This window comes from Lepisma saccharinum, chromosome 17 (genome assembly GCF_977018435.1).
Source record: "Lepisma saccharinum chromosome 17, izLepSacc3.1, whole genome shotgun sequence".
Lineage (NCBI taxonomy): Eukaryota > Metazoa > Arthropoda > Insecta > Zygentoma > Lepismatidae > Lepisma > Lepisma saccharinum.
In genome coordinates this window covers 57,952,244-57,974,005 of record NC_139245.1, presented here as the reverse complement: position 1 = coordinate 57,974,005, position 21,762 = coordinate 57,952,244, and the positions used below count along the sequence as shown (strand labels likewise).

General features: G+C 39.7%; 1 protein-coding gene across 2 annotated transcripts in view; it reads right to left on the bottom strand.

Moving 5' to 3' along the window:
• Nucleotides 1-21,762, bottom strand: part of gudu (Armadillo repeat-containing protein gudu) — a 208,131-nt gene that overhangs the window by 52,246 nt on the left and 134,123 nt on the right. For both annotated transcript variants that reach the window (XM_083139471.1, XM_083139470.1), the window contains exon 6: nucleotides 3,593-3,703. In XM_083139471.1, the coding sequence (XP_082995597.1) occupies nucleotides 3,593-3,703 (111 nt within the window). The remainder of the gene's footprint in view (nucleotides 1-3,592; nucleotides 3,704-21,762) is intronic.

Here is a 21,762-nt window from a genome sequence, read left to right as displayed (position 1 = left end):
GATTATATTTTTTAATTTATTGAAAATAGTACATATTACGGAAATTCAGAACTTGAATGGGGCCGGTGACCAACCATACACCTAAAAAAATATATACACGGGCCATACTTTGGAATCAAATATCTCCATTATTTGAGTTTTCCACATGCTGGAACCAATTTTATATTACGGAAAACATCGAAAAATGTATTTTAAAAGGTAACAGTTCCGAATGTTTTATGATTTTTTTTCAAATTTTCCTAGCAGGAAGACTAATTATCATAGAATTTTGGCAATCATTGTGACACGAAATTTGAACCTTCCTTAAAATAATGAGCACTATTTGGATTCGAAAAAGTTATTTATGTTGAAAAAAAAATTTCAAAATGACCTTACTCAATCATACATGCTTCCCACGGACAAGGTATTCTCCGGTTGACAAGCGACAGTAAGTATCGTAAACTAGTGGGAATGAATGTAGAAATAAATCGGAACCTTAGCAGAGTGCATTCAGGGTCTTTATTTTAATTCTAAGACAACCAAACCTGACATTCCTAACCTAACAACAAAAGCATATATTCACAAAATCTTAAGTAATCGCTAAAACTCTGCAGTATGTGTTAACAGACATAAATCGAAATCGAACCATGTAAAAGTTGCATTTGTAGCATGATGAAATCATAATAAAACAAAAGGAACTTGGGCTCATTTTCACCACTTCTCAGCATAATTTCATTCTACACGCGAACAATACGTAAAATTACTATCGGCATGAAACCAACATTCCTAACCTAACAATGATGTGTGACCAGCGTACGTTTAATTCCTCTATTTCGCACCAGTTTTAAAAAATAAATTCGTTCTACGAGGCGCATCCAGAAAGTAAGTTTCCCTATTTTTTTTCCCGTGAAAGTAAACATAATGAGCCGTGTAAAATGCTCATGCGCAGCAGAGCTAAGACGTATCAATCATATGCCAGACAGACAGATCCCGCCCGGCGCCAGTAGCGAGGCAGCAGTGGTCCGAAGTGGAAAATCGTATTCCTTCTCCCGCCGCATGCCAGTAGCGAGGCAGCAGTGGTCCGAAATGGAAGCTCGTATTCCTTCTCCCGCCGCATGCGAGGTTCGGTCGGTGATAAAGTTCCTGAATGCACAAAGCATTGCGCCAATTGACATTCATCCTCAGCTCTGTGAGGTCTATGGGCCAAACATTATGAGTAAGCAGATGGTGCGTCGCTGGTGTCGGCAGTTTTACGGAAGGTCATCAAAGTGTCCATGATGAAGAGCGCAGTGGGCGTCCATCCCTCATCACTGATGATCTGGTTGAGCTGGTGCGGCAGCACATCGTAGAGAACCGTCGCTTCACGATTACGGAGTTGAGTAGCCTTTTTCCGCAGATATCGCGATCCGTGTTGCATGAGATTGTCACCCAGCGCCTGCTGTTCAAATAATTGTGTGCCAGGTGGGTGCCGAAAAACCTGACACCCGAACACAAAATGAAATGTTCAGGAGCAGCACTGACATTCCTGCAACGGTACCATGATGACGGCGATGATTTCCTCGACAGGATCGTCACAGGCGATGAGACATGGATTTCGCACTTCACCCCGGAAACCAAGCAGCAGTCAATGCATTGGCGGCATAGTGGATCTCCGGTCAAGAAGAAATTCAAACAGACGCTGTTGGTACAGAAAGTGATGTGCACCGTGTTTTGGGACAGGAAGGGCATTTTGCTCATTGACTTCCGCCTTTCTCTGTATTTCATAGAATAACATTGAGATATGGTAATGTGTTTTTATATATATATATATATATATATATATATATATATATATATATATATATATATATATATATATAATTCATTATTGTTCATATTTTGTCACGTGTTGGAAAGCCTTTCAAGGGTTAATATGGTGTCTATGAATTTATGTTTACGTTGGAAACTGAAAGGTGAGGAAACTGAAAGGTGATCTTCATTTCAGTATTAATGTCGACAGTAATGTAAACAAAAACAACGTGTATTTGCGACAGCACTAATGTTGCTCACAACAGCAGCATTGGGAATAATTGTCAATTATTAAATTTAAGTAACTGCAATTCTATTATAACAAACTGCATGAAATTAATATTTTTACTGAATAAAATAACTCGAAAACATGGTGGTGATTAGCCGGAATTACAGCGCTGTAGCCGGAATGCTGCAGTGAGTCAGCTCAAGATGGCCAGACAACGTCTCCTTACTTCGCGCGCGGTTAGGATTAAAAAGAAACTCCAAATGCATGGAAGTAATATTTCTGGGAACCTTTGAGTGGTTATAGAAAATAATTTCATTATTTTCTCCACAACTTTGTCGCTGGAAGTTTTTACTTGGAATTACAGAACAAAAAATGGCCAGCGACGACATTTTCTACTGCATGAATATAAAAAATCTGCACATACTTTATTTGAATATTTTTTAATGCAAATATGATTTAAAGTATTGATAAATTCTGAGCACCACCATCACCTATGACAATTAAAAAACAGTGTCAATTTTTTTCATAATGAATGCTTCAATTTCACGGCATGTGTCAACGTTAGGAATGAAAACAACGTAAAAATTTTGTTTTCACAGAAAATTTGCATTTTTAATTTATCTAAAAATATGTAAGCAAGTTACCAGTTCTTTGTGTTCACCATCGTATTCTCTATAAAATTTCCTGCAAAACTGCAAGTACCGATTTTACGTAAGCTAAATTTGTAAATCGAGAAATTTCACAACAGCACGCTCGTATTTTCCCATAAGAAAAGCATTGCCCATAAGAGCCCATTGTGTCTTCTGAACGTGAAAATGACTATAGAAGTCATAATGACGAGAGGAACAAGTTTCTGAACTGAATCTTTTAGGGGGACTGAAATCACAAGAACCGAATTCGGAAGTGGAAATGAACCGTTCGTTCATTTTGTAACTGGTTCTCCTGCAACTCCAAAATGCGTGTAAATTCCAGAAAATATGCAAAATTCCCTGACTATTCCCTGACTTTTCCCTGACCAACCAAATTCCCTGACTTTTCCCTGTTTTCCAGGTTTTCCAGTCGCGTAGCAACCCTGTCTCTGTACTGATTGTATCCATCCTGTTTGATTACAACGCCACCTCTTGGAAATGTTCCATTTTGTAAACCAAGAGCAAACCTTGGAACGCTCAAGGAGTAAAGCACTTAAAGTTTACAAAATGCAATCAGTGACGACTTCTAACCACACATTCAGACACATTATTAGCATTTTACCAACTAGGACGATGTTTACAAACAATGAAGTCAGTGGCGGTTTGTAACCACACATTCACAATTATCTCGAAAACAGCTTGTTTGCAGACCCATGTTTACGGAGACTTTTTTTGCTTCTACTATCGTGTACTTTCAACTGAGTCAGTTTGCGCTATTACTTATGATACACCCTGTATTTCAAACAACTACCTCATGTTTTTTTGTAAACCTAAAACTTAAGACATGATATGCATGGAAAGCAAAACAACAACAAATAATGCATCTCTTTACAGATTGTCACATGCAGTAAAAATGTGTCTGCATACAAGAGACAAAATAATTGTAAGCTAAAGATTAATTACTTACCCTAAAAATAGCTGCAGCACACAGTTTCTGCAGTTCCTTATTGTTACTTGATAAGTTTCTGACTAGGTCACCAACCATTCCCTCTGTTTCTATTGCCAACTGATAGCTTGGCTGAAAGAGAAAGATTAAGAATTTTCTAATGATATGCATTTGAAATCATATTTTGCAATAATTACAATAATCATTAATAATTACAGTTGCTTCTGAAATGTGACAGAACAAAGTCTTCATGTCAACATTAAATGTATGAATTCATACAAGTGTGAAACATACTTTCATCTGCAAATATGATTTTTTATCATTTTCTTAATTTCAATAGTAACTACCACAACCCATTATCTTTTACTACAGTAAAACACAATGTTTCCAGGTGAATGAGAACAATGGCCAGCAAAAATAAATAAATAAATTGTGGATAAAGCACACGCATGTTATATGTGTAATATTTCACCACCTTTACCATTTCTTGAAACTTGAAGCCAGGTGGAGTAGGACTTCCAGTAAGAATTCATTTTACGAGGGCAAGTCAGTTGGTCACAAATGACTATTAAAAAATTACAAAAGGAGATGAAAACTTCAAAACTATTTGTTATTACAGATACATACGAGGGGGTATACAAAAGTTTTAATTATCACCATGAAATAAAAAACATAAAATAGTCACTTGCAGTGGTCAAAGTTAGTTCTTCTCCACGTAGTCTCCCTGCAGAGTCACACATTTTTGCAAGCATTTCTTCACCTGTTTCAAGCCCTCTTTGTAAAAGTCCTCCGCTTTGCTCGAAAACCACTGTTCCACTTCGAAAATGACATCCTCTCTGTTGTCAAATCGCCGACCATGAAGTGGTTTCTTCATCTCGGGAAAGAGGAAGAAGTCGCTTATATCAAGATCAGGCAAATAAGGTGGATGGTTCAAAAGTTCATAGCCTAACCGGTGGGCGGCGACAATGGATGCTTGGGCCGTATAGATGGGTGCATTTTCGGCCAGGAGACGGACGCCTTTGCTGTTCATGCAACGACGTTTTTATTTCCATGCATCACGCAGTTTCTCCAAAAGGTTGCAGTAGTAATCGCTGTTGAGAGTCTCGCCCTTCGGAAGGTAATCGGTTAAGATTACCTCGCGGCTATCCCAAAAAACGTACAGCATCACCTTCCCGGCAGATTTCTGGACCTTAGCCTTCTTGGGAGGGGGGAGGATGGATGTTTCGACTCCTTGCTCATTTCTTTGGTCTCCGGATCGTAGAGGTATACCCAGCACTCGTCCATAGTGACGAGACGAGCAAAAAAAATCGTCTTCATTCCGCTCCAACAGAGTCAAATTCTGCTGGGAAAAGTCGTGGCTTGTTTGCTTTTCAAGAGGTGTCAACAAGCGAGGTACCCAGCATGCAGACACCTTATTCATGTGCAGCCTCATGAATAATCCTCCACGCACTTCCGTAACTTAGTCCAGTCTCCGCCATCACTTTTTCCATGGTCGATCTTCTGTCGTCGAGGATAACGGCCTCCACTTTCTTCACCATGGCAAGATCATCCTTGATTGAAGGTCTACCTGCTCGTGGCTCGTCTGTCAGAGACATGTGGCCACTTTGAAAGTTCCTCTTTCACCTCACAACCGTGTCATATGATGGGCTTTCATCCCCATACACAGCTTTCATTTCGTCGTGGATTTGGTGTGCGTTGTTGCCCTTCAAATGGAGGAACTTATGACACTTCGGGCTTCAATTTTGTTCATCATGCAGGTTGATGTCTTCTACAGCCTGTGGAAAGAAAACTACGTTCGACAAAGATTTGATATTTGCACAAGTATGCATGGCAATGGCACTGATTATGCACAAAAAGTTTCATGTAAATATATCTATAACTTCTTTATTATAATTAAAACTTTTGGATACCCCCTCGTATGCCTTTACATAAACCAAAGAGATATGATACATTTATCCCATAGCTTTATCAGTGAGCTGATCTCCAAAATATAAAAGTCTCTGGTTTGCCATCTCGACCAAATCCCTCATGCTTACCTTCATCATATGGGCACCCACTGTGAGCACAACTTGGGGAACAATTCAAATAGCCATACATTATGCTCTAAGCATAGTGACATTTTATTGCTGTATCTAGTGTCTTTTGTTACTGTCCTGTCAATAAAATCTCCACACTCTACACATTTGCTCTTATCACAGCCATTGATAGAACATATCAACCCAACTATGTACCACATGATATGATAAACACTTAGCATAAACAACAACAATTCCTTTATAAGCAATTTTTACAGGATGTCCATTTCGAAAAAAAATAGCCCACAGCTATGGGCATGCACACGGGGGGGGGGGGGGGCCCTAATCATGGACTTCTGCAGATGTTTTCCACGGAGGGACAAGCAAGGTATTTTTTCCATGGGGCATATTACCCCGATGATAGTGTTGCCCCCTCAAAAAAAGATTCGAAATTATCGCATTCCTGCATCCCCTTATAATAATTAGGGGCACAGAGGGGTAATTGTTCTTCCTCGATCTCTAACTTTATACAAATAATAATACATTTCGTGAAATTTTCTTGCTTGCTTCGCTCACAATACCTGCTTTTCTTACAGTCTAGTAAAGTTCAGAGCCGTAGCTAAGGGGCGATGGAAGTTGCCCCTGCACGACGAACAATCTAAATTAAAAAAAATGTAAAAAGAGAATGCCATGGCCGTCACATTAGATCAATATGTTTTCAGTTTTCAAAAATGTGGATCTAAAAATTTTCTTGATCACTCAACTCACAATTTATTTTCTGTAATGCATTGTAAATTACCAGAGAAGTAACAACAACTAAGTACGTCAGACTATTGCAAACAGTTTTGTCTTAAGTGCATGAACAATTGTTATGTCTCTGAGGGGGTGTATTATTTTCTATGTAATTGAAAACTATCCCACTTCATTTTATATATAGACACACACACACACACAAATGAGGTTTTTCTTTCCCGACCAAACGTTCATCAAGGCTTTTCTACTGAACACAAAACTAATGTGTTTCCTTTATTTCCATAATGAAATATTTACTTTCTCAATAGTTTACAGCACTACTTCTGCATAACTTTTTCTCCATTTCTTCCACTTTATTCTCTATTCCTAGCAGGGTCATATATATTCTAGGATAGCTAGGCTGTCTGCGAATCCTGAACTGCCCAGAGATGGAAATACAGAAGAAAAATCGACTACAAAATGAACATAAAATTCAATAAAATCAGCAAAAAATGAAACTATTAAAATTACTCGAATAACATAGCTTGTTAAAACCTAGTTTTAAATATTATCATGGAATTTCTTTATTTCAGTACTGTGTTTGCCAGTTAGACAATTCCATAGCAATAATCTCAGCATATGTCCCTGATTCCTAGCATGAGCTGTGTCATATTGACACCCATCTTGTTATTTTCCTCAGCAGTTTTCTTCACATATTGGATTCTCTAGTGAGAAACCGTTACATATATCCCCCCAAAAATTGCAGTCGGTAACTAAAACAAAACTATACAGACTTTAGTAAAAACAATAAATATGCTGTGAGGCAAATATAACTCACATGGTGTGCACTGTATTATGAGGGTCATTTGGAAAGTAACTTCCGTTTGGGTATAAAAGAAACACCAGGACATTGAGACAGTTTTAATTATATACAACTGAAAGAGACAACTCTAAGCTATTTTTCTACATAAGCACAGTTTCTGTCGAGACACTATCATATCGGCGAACAAGGTTTATAATTCCCATGTCAAAGAAATCTGCCACCTGTGCATTCAGCCATGCAGTAACACTGTCCTTGAGCTCCTGGTCATTGTTGAAGCACTGTGCCTGTTGCCACTTCTTCATTTGTGGAAAGAGGTGATAATCACTGTACGGTACACTTGTGGGACACTTGTGGTAAAGACGTCTGACAGTTTGGTAATTGTGAACTGCCAATTGTCATGAATTTTGTCCTTCACCTTGGAGATAAGTTCATTTGTCACAATTGAAGGGCATCCACTCCTTTCCTCATCGTGAATGTTTGTTCATCCATCCTTGAAAGCACGAAATTAATCGGGAGATTTGTGCCGTATATGGGGAGAACATCATGAGTGACAGTGCTGTTTGGCAATGGTGTCGTGTTTTCAAGGATGGACGAATGAACATCCACGATGAGGCAGGGAGTGGATGCCCTTCAATTGTCACAAATAAACTGATCTCCAAGGTGAAGGACAAAATTCATGGCAATCGGTGGTTCACAATTACCGAACTGTCAGACATCTTTACCACAAGTGTCCTGTACGGTGATTATCACCTCTTTCCACAAATGAAGAAGTGGCAAGAGGCACAGCGCTTCAACAATGACCAGGAGCTCAAGGACAGTGTTACTGCATGGCTGAATGCACAGGAGGCAGATTTCTTTCATATGGGTATTGTAAACCTTGTTCGCTGATATGATAGTGTCTCAACAGACACTGTGCTTATGTAGAAAAATACCTTAGAGTTGTCTCTTTCAGTTGTATATAATAAAAACTCTCGCAATGTCCTGGTATTTCTTTTATAAAAAAAATTGAAGTTACTTTCCGAATGACCGTCGTAACTTATTCTAGCGCCACATGATTGCGTATGACTTGTGCACATAAAATAATTAAAAATAACAATTTTCATCTAATCAAGAAACATATTCCTTTTAGTGTTTTTATTATATTCTTGTAATAAAACATTGTGGCATCAAGGTGAGGGGGGTGGGGGTGGGATCTACTGTTGCAGTCAATGTGTGAGGGGGGGGGGGATCTACTGTTGCAGTCAATGTGTTAGCTGGTTGTACAGGTGTCAGGTAAAAAGTAAAGTGCTCCCCTGTGCTTTACTTTGATTGATTTGGTGTTTTAAGTCCACTTTATGCACAGTAAGGCTAATCGGGACTGGATCTGCAGTTTAAAGAGTGGGATCCGAACCACTATGTGCCTCCACATGGTATCGAACTCGGGACCCCTTGACTACAAGGCAACGGCACGACCACTGCACCCTCCCCCCGTGCTTTGCATCATGCCATGAAGGCACGTAGGGGGTGTGGAGTTAGGGCCCCACACTTTCTAGATCATGGCTGAAGGTGGGGGTGATGTCATCAGCACCACACCCCTGGCTGCATTTACCCCACAAAGTTTCCTCCAGGTACCCACTTCATACAATGCCGGGTGGGCGCTGAAGCTGGTTGACCATGAGGAAAAACTTCCCCGTTCTCTCCCGCTGGGGATCGAACCTGTGTTTCTCGCATGGTAGTCAGTCAATGAGTGCTGGAAATGTGGGGTGTGTGGAGAAGAAGAGGATATTGGCTGGCTAGATGGATTGTAGTGGTTATGTAAGTCTCACATTGCTTCCTGAAAAAGGTGTTAGTGAATTGGGGTAGTTCCTACATAACAACCACCCCGAAACAGCCTACGAAGGTAAGGTTATGGTTATGGCTGTTGGTGCAGGCGAAATTAGTGTTTTGGGCAGAGGAGTGCTCCTTGTTTATTCTAAGGTTAAGGGCAGTAGAAGCCCTTAAGGTAAAATCAATCAGAAACATGGAAAATGAGGATGTAAATAAGTTGGATGAGTGTTTGGTGCCCTTCAGACAGAGGGTTATGTTACATGCAGTGGGGTTGGGGGAGGTGATGAAAATTGGGTTTGTATTTTGGTCAAAAGATGTTTAGCCACTCCCCACACCCACAGGCAAGTACTGACTTTAACTATCCAGCCAATGAATGAAAACACTCACGTGATAACTAGCAAGGTTACTAGCAGAAACAAATCATACATGATGCAGCCAGTGGTGGTGATTAGGGGGTGAGGGGAGACAGTTGCCCCCAATTTTTGCCACTTTTGCCCCTGGACTATACTAAACCTTATCTACCAAGGGAAAGCAAACTGCCCTTGCGCCCCCAAGTTTTGGCACCTTTCCCCCCCCCACCCCTCATTTGGAACCCAATCACCACCACTGGTTGCAGTAAATGTTCCAGTCTAACATCTTGGAATAATAAATAGGAACTAGTTGCACTGTTGCCAGGTTCACATAAACTTGTCTATTCTTTTCAACTTCAATTTTGTACACATGTTTAACTGTTGAAGTGGGGAATAACAAAAGCTGCCAAATTCATTTCTTTTGTGCCTATTTACTACCAGTAATCTTGTTACTTCCTTGATGGTATTTTCTAGTTTTCTTGGAGCACCCACAAGAAACCAGTAATAACAGTTGGGCTGAAAAGTTCGTAGGCTGACTCATAGATGGCGTTACTAGAATTAAATCCATGTGATTTTTACTTAGTACTAACCTTCAAAAGATACGTGTATAAATTTCACAGCTGCCGGATAACACTGGGGAACAAAAAAAAGATTTTATTTTGCGGCATAAAGTTTAATAACAGTTTCAGCACACAAAACAGCTGTGATTGCCAATTGTATGATTGGTTCAGTTGAATTGACTCCAGTTATAAAAATAAACACACCATGGAAAATGTAGGAGGTAAAATTACTCTACGCTTTTCTCGGTAATATCAAAATTTGATAATGGGCTCAAATTCCCATAAGAAACTTATTTATTTATTTGTAAATTGTTGCTAGGCAACTTATGAAGCATTGCTAGGCAATATATCGGACACTCAACAAACCTTAAGGAAAAATACCAAAACATAAAACTGGTTTTAGAAAAAAATTGAATATGCTGAACATAAGTGGCTCGTGTGTGTGGATTTGAAGATGGTGATTTTTTTTACTAGGACAGCAAAGTGGGTACACAAAGTATCCCTGTTTCCTATGTTTGTGGTATAGTCGTGCTAGAGAAAAGCATTAGACGATAAAAGTTTGGCCCCCAAGGGAAAATATTAGTGGGAAAAGCTAATATCATTCATGAACCGCTGATAGATAGGGACAAAATCATCCTTCCGCCACTGCATATTAAACTTGGGTTGATAAAACAGTTTGTCAAGGCCTTAGATACAAGTGGTGATTGTTTCAAATATATATGCCACACTTTTTCAGGACTAAGTATTGAAAAATTGAAGGCAGGAATCTTTGACGGACCACTACAAATTCGTACACTTATAAATGATGCCAATTTTACAACTTACATGTCTTACATCGAATCTGAGGCCTGGCTGAGCATTGTGTCCGTCGTCAAAAACTTTTTGGGGAATCACAGAGCAGAAAAGTACCCCGATATAGTTGGAAATATGTTGAAAAATGTTGAGAAATTGGGAGCTAAATTGGGAGTGTGAAGATACATTTTCTACATAGCCACATTGACAGATTTCCTGAGAACGTTGGTGATTTTAGTGAAGAACGGGGAGAAAGGTTCCATCAGGTTATAAGGATAATGGAAGAAAGGTACCAGGGACTGTGGGATCACCACGTGATGGCCGACTACTGTTGGAGTTTGCAGAGGGATTGTCCTAAAAAGCAATACAGCAGGAAATCGTATAGAAAACGTTTCACATAGTTTGTTACTTCATTGTGTACATATTTTCTTAATTATTTTGATCATAGGCCTATATAAATTTATTTTTATACGTAATAATGATTGTAATCACAAAACGAAATATTAAATTGTTGTTGGAAGTTGATTTATATGTATGTCTTATGTTTCCGCCATTTTGGTTTAGTTGCATTTATTTCATAAATTAGAGCCAATTCAGGAAATATATTATTATATCATTATTCAGCAGCATGAAATTGCCCTAAATTAGCTCTCAAACACTGTGCCGCAATTTCACTGTTCCCCAGTGTAATTAGTTCATGAGATATAGCATTGGGAGTGAAGCAGCTTTTGTTATTGTGAAAAAATGGATAAAAAATAATTTCGTGTGTTAATAAAGCATTGCTTTTTGGCGAAAAAAAATACTGTTGAAGCCAAGGCTTGGCTTGATAAACATTATTCGGACTCTGCACCAGGAAAATCAACCGTTGAGAAGTGGTTTGCTAAATTTAAACGAGGCGAAATGAGCATCGAAGACGATGCACGCAGTGGATGCCCCAAAGAGGCTGTTACCGACGAAAACATCAAAAAAGTCCACAAAATAATTTTAAATGATCGTAAAGTGAAGTTGATCGAGATAGCTGAGACTTTAAAAATATCAAAGGAACGTGTTGGACATATTGTGCATGAATATTTGAACATGCGAAAGCTGTGTGCAAAATGGGTGCCGCGCGTGCTCACAATCGATCAAAAGCAACAACGTTTTGATGATTCGGAGCAATGTTTAGCGATATTCAACCGTAATAAAATTGCTTCCCCATCCACCATATTCTCCAGATCTGGTCTCCAGTGACTTATCCTGTTTGCAGACCTTAAAAGAATGCTCGCTGGAAAGAAATTTAGCACTGATGAAGAGGTAATCGCCGAAACTGAGGCCTATTTTGAGGCTAAAGAGAAACCGTACTATAAAAATGGCATCGAAAAATTGTATGACCGCTATAATCGTTGTATCGCCCTCGAAGGCAACTTTATTGAATAATAAAATCGAATTTTGTCGAAAAAATATTTTTTACTATGTTAGCCTACGAACTTTTCAGCCCAACTGTTAGTCGCAAGACTGCATTTTACAAAATAGCACAATGCCATTATTCTTGATGTAAAAACATTAAGTTTCTGGAAATGAGTATACCACTGGTGGCATTATTGGGAGGTTCAATGAATGTGGTTGACAGTTTCATGTGAGGAACATGGTATTGCAGGATAATATTAGTTGAACAAGATAAACACCAGACAGTGAACAAAGAACATATTTAATTGAAAACTGAACGTATGTCCCAAAACATTCACATGCATTGCAGCATGATACAGAAAGGCTACACACAGAATATATCTATTTATGGTTTCTCTTCTTCTGGCCGTGAAGGCCAAACACAGGAGCCATGTATTAATACCTGGGCTGTATCAGTGATGTTTGTACTTCATTTTTATTTCCAATGTTTTGTACATTTTGATTGATATATCAATATCAATATATACAAGACCGGCTTAGAGCTATAAAAAACAAAAGATTCCAAAATCTGTTTGACCAAGAATTTATTGGGAATGAAGGTGTATCCTGTTGCACAATACACATCACAAAATGAGAGACACTGGCTCCATCACTGTCACTAACAACGTCTATACACTAGCACTAGGGTCAAGGACTTCAATTCAAAAAATGATAACACACAGAACACTTTCTGTTGTGGAGTCCACTCTGCCATGTTTGTTTACTGTGCCCATGTGCATGTGCATGACACCGCTTTTTGTTTTTCGTAAATGGCAACAGATGGCAGTACCATACATATACAGGTTTGGACTGTGGTAGGTATTCGTAAACTGTAGTGCATGTTTATTTTATTATAGGTATAAGCTGGACACACACACACACACACTCACTCTCTCACTCTCACTCTCTCTCTCTCTCTCTCTCTCTCTCTCTCTCTCTCTCTCTCTCTCTCTCTGTGTGTGTGTGTGTGTGTGTGTGTGTGAGTTCGCAAATCCGTTGTTCCGAGGTGCCCCATGAGATTAAACACCAACGTTCCGAGGTAAAAAAATTAACCGAGGTAAAAATGACGGTACCTCGGAAAGCTCTCCCAATTTTTTGGACTCTACGACCTGTAAATAGCCCAGAAAATTGTTTCCAGCGAAAAGTTATTTTTACCTCGGATATGCTACACACAAACCACGATACACAAACTTGAGGGTCGGGACGGGGGGGTATGTGGCGCTAGTGTAGCTTTTTTTGACAATTTCGCGATACACAAATGACGGTTATGGCCGTTAGAATTCGTTGCAGATGGCGGGCTCCCATACACAGCGTCAGATGCACTTACTTTCCGAGGTTCGTGCGCATGCGTGTACGGTCGACAAGGACGGAAGGAGAGGGAAATCAGCTAACGGTCCCCAACCACGTGTCTTAGCTTCTAGTTCCAGCTGCAAGAGGGCAGACTCGTCGACAAACCACGAAAGGCATAGCCAGGGGGTTAAAGAGAAACACAGAGCAATGATAGTTGCTGTCGACTGATACACTGGCGGATTTAGCGGGATATAGGGGCGCACGTAGGGTCACATAACAATGACTGAGTATTATGAAGAATTGATTTGATTTGATTTGATTTTAAAATTTTGGGTGCGTCAGCACTTAGGCTATTTTGCACCCGTCACATTATACGGGGTCCAGCCCCTTATCTTTACAAAGAACAACTCTAACGTTGCATAAGTAAAATCTTAAAAGCTTAAAATGTTCTGACTTTCGTTAAAAGCTGAGGCTGTAAAGGGGAACTCAGCACACACAAGGACAAAAAAAACAGGACAACACGCACAAAATTATACTGGCCAGTGTGCCAGTCGCCAGAGCCTCGTTCGTCTGCAAAACGCAGTCCAGGGTGTACTAACGTGGAAGTGAGGTTGACAGTTGGGTGTACTACGTGGAAGGTCACCCCTTACACCCCTTATGAAGAATGATAATATCAATAACGAAAAAATACATTTTGTTAGCAACATTAAATTGAAAAATCGTATAAATGAAATATTAGTGATAGTGGTAAACGTTACGTCGTTGCCTTGTAATCAAGAGCTCCCAGATTCGATACCCGGGGTAGGTGGGAGGGCACATACTTGTTCGGATCCCAAATAAAAATGTAGGTTCAGTCCCGATTAACCTATCTTTGTATAAATGAACTTAACAACTCAAAAATCATTCACGGATTGTATGAAGAATGTTAATAGTATGGGGAAAATAAAACTATAATACATATTAAATATTACACATATTCATTCGTTCGAGCTAAATATTCCACATTTTTCAATGATAAGATTGTCTTTCTTCTCTTGGATAGGTACTAACATCCAAACTTGTCTCCCGATGTACTTTTCTTACCCGTGCCGCACGAGAAACGTACTTCCCTGTGCGGGGGGCGGGGTTCATAGGCCCACATATAATAATTTATTGATTATTTTACTGTTCTTTCTTCATTTTTTGGAAATTCAACACCACTTGCCGGACTCTCTGGCCGAGTGGTTAGCACATCGCGCTGCAAAGCCAAGGGTCCCGGGTTCGATTCCCGTTCGGGCTTGGTTGTTTGTGAATGTCCATTAATCAATTTCATCATTTCATCACTCATCCCCATCTTCGCAAATTAGCCAAGAGGTACAAAACGCGAAGGAAAATAAAATAAATCAAATCAGAAAAATCTTTGTCGTTATCACAGACCCAAACAGCACAGGTGACGTCACAGAAAGCACAGCGCGTCCCGTATAGCGCAACTGTAGCGTTTAGGCTTTATTCACATCTGCGCTCAAGCAACACTCGGGTCATTCATTCTTCCCTAAAGCTCCGCTCACAGTCAGAGGGTATCCACACTAGCGGTCACGCTTCGCTCCGTCAAGATACGATCAACGCGTGTCTGGTGTTGGTTTCCTCCAGACAGAGTACACGGATTTTTCTGTATGAAAAGCCTGTCTATTGTGCTAACTACAATGATTAAGATATTTTCAACAACGGACTTGGCTGTTGCAGCACTGGCGTTAATTAGAAGAAATTGACAAAGAAGAAAAGTAATTGTGAAAGCGGGGATTCATTGACTTGGTTGATTTACTTCGTTTTTATGCCAGTTTTGACTAATCTGGAGGATGAGAATGAATGGTAATACGATTAAATTGATGAAAGAACATCACAATGAACATCCATGCCCAGGCCGGGATTCGAACCTGGTGGCGTAGCACGCTCTGCTAACCACTCTGACAGGAGGTCGGTTATCATAAATATAATGTTATACTTTTGGTTAGAAATCGGCAAACGTTTATTTGCAAGTACAATGTGCAAAACTGTAAATGTCAGCAATGGTAAGACTACTTTGTCGATCTAGGTTTGACATAAAAAATTTCGGGCTCATTGTTTCACATCGACATTGTTGACCATCTCTTTTATTAGAAAGTTTCCCACACAACACATGACAAATATACAGCAGGCTGTAAGCCTAGCTTCAAGGACCCGATTGTTACGCGCATCGTGTGGAACATGGCTTTCCTCGACTTTTAAAAAAAAAAAAAAAAAAAAAAAAAATAGGGAGTAATTTTGTATCGTTTTCCTTAAACGAAGAACAAGTTCGTTGTTAATCTTGATTCGGGGCCACTTATCAAAAATGATTTTTCCCTTGGCAGAGGTTCGACCAACCACCACCTCCCTTCCCTTTGCACACACAAAAATGACAACTTGGTTGTACGGGAAAATATGACCGCCAATAGGTTAGCTTCTTGACTTAAGGATTTTAATTGATGCAACGAGATGAAAAAATGTAGTTACAACTAGTGTTTACGGATCGTACTTGTGGTTAGTTCCCTATTTAACTTTCTTTCATTTGCTAATTGTAATTTGGTTGTTTCGGTCAGTTTTTTTTCTTAAATTTATTTTAGTCAGGTTCTTGAAATCACATATTTGGACCAATGTTTTAAAAACAGAACTGAGAGGAAAATATTGTGGGATTTTATTGCTCAATGGCCCCATCAATCAATTTCATAATTAGTCGCCTTTTTTTCAGTTGTTACAATAGGTCGTTGCCTTCTGACGGCTCATCTTCTCGCACAAAACTTGGTCACGTATTCTTTGCAACGGGGCTGAACCTATCAGACGTTCACATCAATGACCGAGCTTCGCAAAGTCAAGCTCCTCCTCCTCACGCTCCGGTCAAATATTATTTCCACCCGATCGTGACCGGACCTCGAGCTGAGCGCGATTGAACGAACCTTGACCGGACCATGGGGGGAGGGTGATCCGAGCTTTACTGGAGAGATGTGAATGGTCAACATGTTCTGTGCCGATCAGTGTTCTGTTTTTTAGCCCATTCGTCAAACAACCGATTGGAAATTTTCGGCTGAAAATGAACGCCTTAGCCTCCAATACTATCATAATAATATAAATTATAATCTTATAACATGAAACAAACTCTTCAACAAAGTTTTAATTGTAGTTATAACAACCGACCTATTAAATTCTATTCTTCAACCAATATGAATGTTAAACGGATATTCTTACAGATCACTTTTAACGCCAGTTAAAATATGTTTATATTTTCAATCAATTGTTGTCGTAATTTCCTGAGCGGAACGGTATGAAAAGATTAATTCCACCCACTTCTAAAGCATACTCTCTGTCTAAAGGTTGTAGTCTGTGAGCGAGTACGCTGATTGGTTGACTGCAGGAGCTCGCCACCGTATGCTCCGGGTTCGAGTCCCGTCAGCCTAGACGTTTTTTTTGTTTTTTTGTCTCTTCATCCATACAACATAATCAGCATTCATCGTCGCGATAAGCCAAAAGTGGCAAAAAAGTGACGTAAAATAATTATTTATAATATACAAATGACTTTTAAAGAACACTGGCCTGGCAGACGACAACGTTTGGTGCTGTCCATAAACTGCATGAACCTCGCCGTCCATCACCCCCCCCCCCCCCGCTTCCCTTCCCCCTTTGAACTGGGGTTCATTTCGTAGGGCTTATAACTGCACAAATAAGTTTCAGCGGTGGCCAATGACATAGCAGCAACTCCCACAACTTTCTTTCAAATAAAGTATATACATTTCCTAAAATAACACGTCCGACATGTTTAAAAGTTTAATGATGTGTAAAGGGTGTGTCGAATTTTGTTGTTCTCTTTGTTCTCCCTCCACCTACGGTATGAATGCACAAATATTACTCAATATTCACTGGCAACTTCTCTAACTGAATGCAATGTATTCGATATATGTTACACGTTTAATAATAATCAATACATGTTAACTGAATCAAGTGTTTTTGATATTACGTGCTTTCGATCCCCTAGAATCTTAGAAAGCGATGTTTGTGTCTGAGAAGTGACCTTTGCCCCACCCTGGAAGTGGACGCTACTAAACTATTTGGCGCAACTTGCCTAGGAAAGCCAAGTCTTCTCAAGCAGTTTTTCATTGAATGACACGATGTCAGTGTATCGAGTCCCATTAAATTTCAAAGAAATGCAGAACGAAACGATCGCGTACCAAAATTAATAAATAAGCACAAGAAGAATAATCACGAAAAGTTTAAACACGAACGCTTTAAGCGCAAATGGAAAGAATTAAGCGCAAACGAAGTAAAGGTGCAGCTTTTCCCGTACATTGCGCCATGACTGAAGGCATATATGTCATGGTAGTGTGGCCGGGTTCGATACCCGGTGGAGGTACATAGTGGTTCGTATCCCACTTTAAACTGTAGGCCCAGTCCCAAATAGCCTGTCCCAAATAGCCTTACTGCGCATAAGGTGGTCTTAAAACACTAACTCAATCAATCAATCAATCATGTAAGTGTGGAGTTACATGGCTTATGATAATCTAACCTGATTTCTATGTTGTCTCTGCCAGAAAAATGTACGCAATTTTAGGAATACAGGTGACTTTGGACACACTGTCGTGCATGAAGACTCCATTCCGAGACCGAAAGTGAAAGAAAACAATAATAACAATAACGATAAATTGAATTCTTCTCGTTTCTCCAAGATCCAACCTATTTTATTGAATAGTTCTGAACTAACTTTGCGTACGTGTTATAAGCGTCCATATTTATAGTATTAATTTAAATTATGAAACTAATTAGTATATTTACACCTGCTATTTATATATCAAGTTAGCACTTTGCTGAAAGAGTTAAAAGGTGCTTGTACTTAAAATGTGATAAGGAGACAAAGAACAGGCGATTCATTTACAAGGCCATTTAGGGACCTGCAGAATGTTTTAGTTGTTCGGTTCTTCACACGTGGCAGGCCGAGTGGGATGAGATAAGGGGAAACAAGCTGCGAGCTATCAAGCCCATCGCTGCTTCCTCGTTTCGTCCCTAGCGGCGAGAAGAAGTAATATTAAAGCGGCTCCGAATCGGACACAGTCGTCTAACACATCGACGTTTGCTGCAAGAACTGGGCTCTCTTTTGTGCCGTACTTGCAACGTTGTTTTAAGCGTTCGACACATTCTTCTCGAATGTGCCGATTTTAGTCGCATCAGACAGGGATTTAACCTCCCTAAGGATTTGTCATCCTCTTTGGGTGACAATGTCAATGTTTTAGACAATTTTAAAAAAAAAAAATTGAGAAGAGCAGGTCTGTTCCACTGCTTCTGTGGTAGTTTTTAAGTATCCTTACCTTTCTCATGTGTTGTGTTTGTTTAATGCAGGTTCATTTACAACCTGTATTCTTAACCTTTCTTGAGGGGCTTTTTACACTCCTTTTTTTTTATCTTTTTTTTTTAAATTGAAGTAAGGGTTTTAGGTAAGGGAATCTTCCCCGCATTCATTGAAGGGTGCAAAATGGCCTGATGTGCCGACGCACCCAAAAATTTTGATTGAAGCAATCAATACAAGGTGTTAACATGTGCTGTTCCTGAACAGCGATATGTCTTTATATCTAATCATCACGATCTCTCGCACAAACGCTGCGTCATAAAGGAAACAATAAAGAAAGAATCCGGCGCACTACTGTCCGATTAAAAATTATGACTACTCGAGTTTTCACTACAATTAGAAATTTCCATTAGACCTACAGAAATACGAGTTACATCAAATTTAACTTAATGAATTCTGGGGTAAGCTACAGTAACTAACGGTTTTTTTTTCGAGTATGTATTAGATTTCTTATCGTCGTGAGAACAAAAAAAAAAGTGCAGCTTTTTGTGTTTTCAAAACAACCGCTCTCTTTGAGATTAACTAAATAAAAACTTATGGTCGAATTGTGATGGTCCACATTAACGCTCGAATAAGCTAAATTTTGGTGTAAATCGTTTTTATGTAGATACACTACAACAGCCCATTGAGATACCGGGCCTACCTACCGACTACCGTCCTCACTCCCACCTGCCAAGGAGGGAGTTCATTCAACCAATTTACTCACGATGTTGAGTGGCCACCGGTCCCCCCGTAGCCGGACCCCAAAGCATCAATCACACCTTAGACCGCACTGCGACGGTGCAGGACTATGTAGGTCTACTGGTTAATTTTTAATGGGAATCCAAACATTATTATCCATAAAGTTTAATCCGACTAGAGACAATCATTTGCTTTCAGGCCACATGCCCAGAAATATAACCAACACAGAGAAAACAGCAATGGCATAATTTCCCTCCTTTCCGTACTTTGAAGCGGCAACGCTGCAGCCATGAACGTCGTCTACCCCCTCCCCTCCCTTGAGCTCCCCTCGCCCACAAGCAAGAAGCACAGCATCGTGGTAAAATAGGAGAAATCCAATTCTGTACATGGGCTAATATTGAGGTTATGAAACAATTACTAAAATTCTGGTTTTAAAATCTTGTTAACTACTTTTTCACAGTTTTCGGTAAAGTATAGCTAAATGTAAAGAATAAACGCGATAACATGGAATCATGGACATCGTGTTTGTTCCTTCATCATTCTATCACTCCATCATTCCACCTCATTGTTTCGATTAACCCGCGAAATACACCAGCGACATAAAATAACCAAAATATAAATATTTATGTATGAAACATTTTAATTAAATAGGTCGTGAACCAAACTGTCAACCAAAGACTGAGCCCAAGAGCATAGATGTCTGCGCAAATCTCAGACATCTGTGCAAACAATTTGTGCGTGTGGACGCTCCCCTCACTCTTTTGTGCACCTGTCGCTCAGTTCTCATTCTACCCTAGTGTCGAAACACTATTAGCGGAGGTCGAGAATTTGTTTTCTTTTTTTCCCTGATAAATTAGACCTTTACGACGAAGACCAATCTTCGTCAGTGTTCACGCGAGTATTTAGCTGAGTTCATTGAACTCTACAAGAGCTTTCCGTGTTTGTGGCAGGTAAAATCAAAGGACTACAGTGACCGTGACAAGAATCAGGCCTATGACGGCTTATTACAAGAATACAAGTAGATTGACGCTGCAACAAACAGACACACAGAAGTAAGAAAAATCAATTCTATGAGGAGAGTTTATCGTAAAGAATTGGTCAAGGTGAACAAATCAATTTGTTCTGGTGCTGGAGATAACGTTGTTTATAAGCCAATGTTATGGTATTTTCATTTATTTGGATTTTTGACCAATCAGGAAACTTCGAGGGAGTCTACGAATTCCATGGATGACGAGTCTGCTATATTGATTAGGTGTTTTAAGTCCACGTTGTGCACAGTAAGGCTAATCGGAATTGGACATATCATCGCAATTAATCCAAGAGGTAAAAGAGCGGCATAAAATAATGAAAATATAAGTATCGTGTACATTGTTGTTGATTTCTTACTTATAATAGAAGCATTTTTAAGAAAACTGAATTATAAATAACTTTCTCATTAGAGAACCGTCAAAAAAGGCTATTATGTTAACTTTTGATTTTTGAACATTGGAAAGTATTCCAACTAAGAGGGGCCTCCCCCGTGCCGCAATGGTGAGATTGTTTTTCTCATACAAGTGCTTTGTTTCGTGATATGTGGGGTTACTAATTCCAGTAAATGATTGTATGTTTCAATATCCATTCGTAAGTAATTTCGTCATCAGGCTCACCACGTGAGAAAAAAATGCAAATTGCGAAAATGGACCACAGTAGCACTTCCTACATGATGGACTGCACGGAACTGAGTAGGTAAAAGACGTAGCGTGTGAACTGCAACATCTTTAAAGGTACAGTTTTGAACTGCGCGAGCAAGACGTACTATAAAACGTAGGGTGTGGACCGGCCTTAAGCGGCTGCAGGGGAGGTAATCTTGAACCGGCCGGGGATCGAACCCGGGACCTTTAGCATGGTAATCAGACGCGTTACCGACTGAGCTACCGCAGCCACTCCTATATAAAATGAGTAGGCATAATTAATAATAGTCGTTAAGTTAATACTGGCTATGATTTGATTAGGATGATTACACGTATCTTTCAGATATCTGTATTTAAACTGACTTGCAAAATCGGTTTAGCATGATTATTCTTTGGCATCTGTTGAACAACGAAAACTGGGAACATTCAAAATTGTTCGACCATTTCTTACATTAAAAAAACGCAAATGCGCGTAGGCGTGGAACTAAGCGTACTTCCAGTCACACGTGCATGTGCTTTAACTTTGATTCTGGCGTGGTATAATACAAGGAAACCCAATAAAATACATCTACTTTCTGCGTTTTCCGTACCTTGTGGGGGGTGATGCATCTACTCTCCCCTCCCCCGCAGCTAACGGCGCCAGCAATCTTCCAACCTCTGCATT